At 57.8% G+C, this 3,725-nt stretch overlaps 1 protein-coding gene across 1 annotated transcript in view; it reads left to right on the top strand.

Annotated features, from left to right (window-relative positions):
• Positions 1 to 469: 469 nt before the first annotated feature.
• TP53INP2 (tumor protein p53 inducible nuclear protein 2) overlaps positions 470 to 3,725 on the top strand; it is a 3,576-nt gene continuing 320 nt past the window's right edge. The window contains exon 1 of the mRNA XM_017746957.1: positions 470 to 797. Coding sequence (XP_017602446.1) covers positions 674 to 797 — 124 coding nt within the window. The 5' untranslated portion in view covers positions 470 to 673. The remainder of the gene's footprint in view (positions 798 to 3,725) is intronic.

Here is a 3,725-nt window from a genome sequence, read left to right as displayed (position 1 = left end):
TGGACGGCGTTGGGAGCAGCCTGTGCTAGTGGAAGGTGTCCCTGCCCATGGCAGGGGTGTGGGATGAGATGCTCTGTAAGGTCCCTTCCAACCCAAACCAGTCTGGGATTCTGTGGCAACACTGTCCTCACCCTGCCTGCTGCCAGGAACTTTGCATGTTTGCCTGACTTAGGGACAGTGTCTGGCTCTGTCCCTGCCAGCTCCTGGGGATGGGTCTCCTGGGACACCCCACCCAGGATGGGAACACACTGCAGGGCGTGATGCAGGTGGGGGCTGCAGGACACAGGCACCCAGCCCTTCACTGCTGCTTTCAGGTATGACACCAGCTGGGACAGCCCATGGCACAGGTCAGTGCCAGAGCCACCGTTTTGCTGTCCCCTTGAGCCCAGCTGAGCCCCTGGGATGCAGGAGGGCCACACTGCTGGCCTGCTTTAATGTCCTATTCCTTTTTCTCTCCCTTTTACAGGCCTTTGCACTGCAGCCAAGTGAAGAACCTCACAATTGCACTACGCACCGCTTAGCTCTGATTTCTCTGGCAGCCAAACATCTCTGTCACCAAGACCTCGAGGGCTGTTTTTCCCCTCCCTGCCCATCTCTCCTGTGTCTGTGCCTGGAAGCTGGTGCCCAGCAGTAGCTCTATCTCCCCGTCCATCCTGCTGGACTGCTCCCCACCATGTTTCAGCGTCTCACCAGCCTCTTCTTCAGTGACAGCAGCACACCAGAGGGCCTAGAGGAGCCCAAACCCTTTGTTGAGGAAGAGGAGGAGGAAGATGGCTGGCTCATAATTGATCTTGCAGGTGAGGAAAGTGACAGAACTGGCTTCCTACAGCCTCTGCTGCACCTTGTCTCTTCAGAGCTGGGCAAACCCTTGAGATGTCAGCAGATGAGCTTACACCACACGGGAGCAGCTCTGCCCTTCATTTTTCCTCCCCTGGTCCCCATGCCCTGCTCATGGTGCCCAGCCCTGTGGTCACTGCAGCAGCCCCTGACCTGCTCCTCCTTTTTCCCTTTCCTCTCCCAGTGATGGTTCTCAACTTTCTGCCAGTGTGGGAGCAGCATCAGCATCTCCAGCTGGGGTTGCTGCTGCCCTGAAGCCTCCAGGTGCCTCCATGCACCAGCCAGGGAGGTCCCCCGGAGTTTTGCTGTGATCCTGCCCGCTGGGGGTCGGTGGGGTGGGGGACCCAGCCCTGGCAGGCTCTGCCACCGGCTGTGGCACTGCCATGGCCCGGGCTGAGCTGTGCCCAGGACAGCACTTCTCCAGGAGGAGCCAAGCTCAGCTGCTCCCTGCCCTGCCCCTGCTGAAAGCAAACCAGGAGCCTGTTCCCCTGGGAGACCCCAGTCCTGGGGCGCTGGTGGGGGCGTGGGGTTGTGCCCATGTGAGGGCAGGTGGCAGTGGTGCCTGCCTGTCCCAGCTGGGGATGTGCCACCAGTGATCTGGCCATGTTTGGGTCGTTTGAGAGGAGTAAATCTCAGCTCCATGGGGGTTATCTTCCCAAGTTATTCCCACTGCCCATGCCAAGCACAAGGGATGTTTGGCACCAGGTCCCTGTACCTAGAGAGCCCACAGGGCTCCCCATTCCCAGAGCCATCCAGAGCCCTGTTTGACACTAACCAGGCAGATTGAATTCCTCCTGTGCAGATCTTCTCCTGCTCTGTTCAGACCTTGGAGTTTTTGTTGTAGATTGATGACTCAGCCAATTGCAATGATGTTTTTATGACCTTTTCCTTGCAAATCCAGCAGCAGTAAGAGCTGTGCAGGAGCTCCTGATGGCCATGCTCTGCTTTGGTAGCCCCTGGTTGGTTGTGACACCCCAGCCTACGGGACCACAGATGTATCCTGCAGGTTTAGGAGGAGGGTTTTGTCCTCCCTCTTGCAGGCAGCAGGTCACTGAGCAGATGTTCTCTGCCTGTTCCCCATGCTTGTTTTTGTGATTCAAGTTGTTCATTAGGGTTTTTTTCCATATGCAGTGACCTGGAGAGGGGACCAGAGCAGGGATGAGCCTGGGATGGGGCGTGGTGTGGGCAGGGGCAGCTGTGGAGGATTCCCTGTCCTCTGGGCATTCAGGTGACTGTCCAGGGAGGGTCACGGCAGTGCCATGGCAGGGGGTGTTGCAAGGAGGTCCCTGGAGCAGCAGGCACACAGCCACCACGTGTCGGGGCCAGCTGGCAGCAGCTGCAGTGAGCCTAAAGCATGGCAGGAGGAGCCAGCAGCTTCCCCAGCCAGAGAAACGCTACTGTGAGCCCTGATCCCTGGGTCGAGATGCAGATGGCTCAGAGGGGACCAGGGCTTGACTCTGGCACAAAACACTCCCATGTTGCTCCAGTGAAGTGCCTCGGCTCTCAGTGCAGCGCTGGCTTCCAGTAGTGTCTGCCAGTGAATGCCACCCCACTGCTAATTCAGCTGCAGTCTGTTCCCACAGCAGTCCCTGAGCAGTGGGGGACCCGATTCTTTCAGCCCTGTTTTTGGGGCTGGAGTTATATCAAGCACTCCAAGAACCAAACGCGGAGACTCCAGCCCCATCCTTCCCCTTGGAGCTGTGGTGGCCAGCAGCAGCTCCCGGCCTGGCTCGCTCTCAGCAGCAGTGGCAACCTAGGGAGCCTCTGGGTTTGCCCCCTGCCAGCCTGGTCATTGCCCCCTGTGTTGCAAAATGCACCCAAACTACTCTGCCCTTCCCGGAATGTTTCTGATGCCATTCCTGCCCCCTTGCTTAGCCTGGCTCTGCTCAGCACCCAGGGAGAGAGCAAAGAGCACTTCCCAGGATGTGGCTGCATCACTGAGGTACTTGAGGAACCCCAAATATTGCTTGTGACATTAAAACCCACCTTGGCGAAGGATGGGGACAGGGTAGCCCTGTGCTCCTCGTGCCCACAGACCACTCCTCGTGCCCACAGACCACTGGGAGTGCTGCTGGCCCGGGGATGCTCCAGCCGGGCTCGGTGGCTGTCTCCAGGCTGACAAACAATCTTCAGCCTGGCATGTCAGCAACTATTAATAGACTGATATCCTCTGACCTGGAGAAAGACATTCTCGTGTTTGCAAGGCCAGCTGTGGCCTGTCCTGAGCCCTGGGCTGGAGCATCAGCTGCAGGAGGAGCTGGGGATGCACGGAGCCAGGAACACCCGGCCCCGTGCTCTGCATTTCTCCATGCAAGAACAGCTTCATCTGTGCTTCCTCCTGCTCCCTCACCCAGCTGCAGGGTCACTGTGTCCGTATAGATACTGCACTGCCTCCCCCCTCACCAGTTCCCTGAAATCCCCCTGATGAGTCTGGGAATGGGTGTGGGCATCTCAGCATTAGGTGCAGGCTCCCGTCCCATTGCAGCACCAGGAATTCCAAGCACAGGCAGCCTAGAAAAGCACCGGCCCAAGGCAGAGATGAGGAAGGGAAGCCGGGGGATGGGTCAGCTTCTGGATCAGCCGCTCAAAATTTGGCCTCTAACAGGCTGGAGTTGAAGGCACAGTGAAAACCTTTGCTGAAGAATTTACTCCCATGATTTCTTCCAGAGAAAAGGTGTGGACTGTTTTTCTGCTCTGTGTGTGCTTGGTTTCCATGTTTGCGGAGTGCTGGGTGGTGTTTGTGAGCAGGGGCGTGTCGGCGCTCCCCCGGCCCGGCCCGGCCCGGCTCAGGTGCCATCAGAACGGGGAAAGCAGCGTTTCTCACTGGCTGAACTTCTGCTCTCATTTTGAGAAGAAAAAAAAAAAAAAAAACAACAAAACAACCGCTG

The sequence above is a fragment of the Corvus brachyrhynchos genome, unplaced genomic scaffold, assembly GCF_000691975.1.
Source record: "Corvus brachyrhynchos isolate BGI_N302 unplaced genomic scaffold, ASM69197v1 scaffold661, whole genome shotgun sequence".
NCBI classification, from domain to species: domain Eukaryota; kingdom Metazoa; phylum Chordata; class Aves; order Passeriformes; family Corvidae; genus Corvus; species Corvus brachyrhynchos.
Note: the sequence above shows the minus strand (reverse complement) of the source record. Positions and strands in the feature narration are given on the sequence as shown.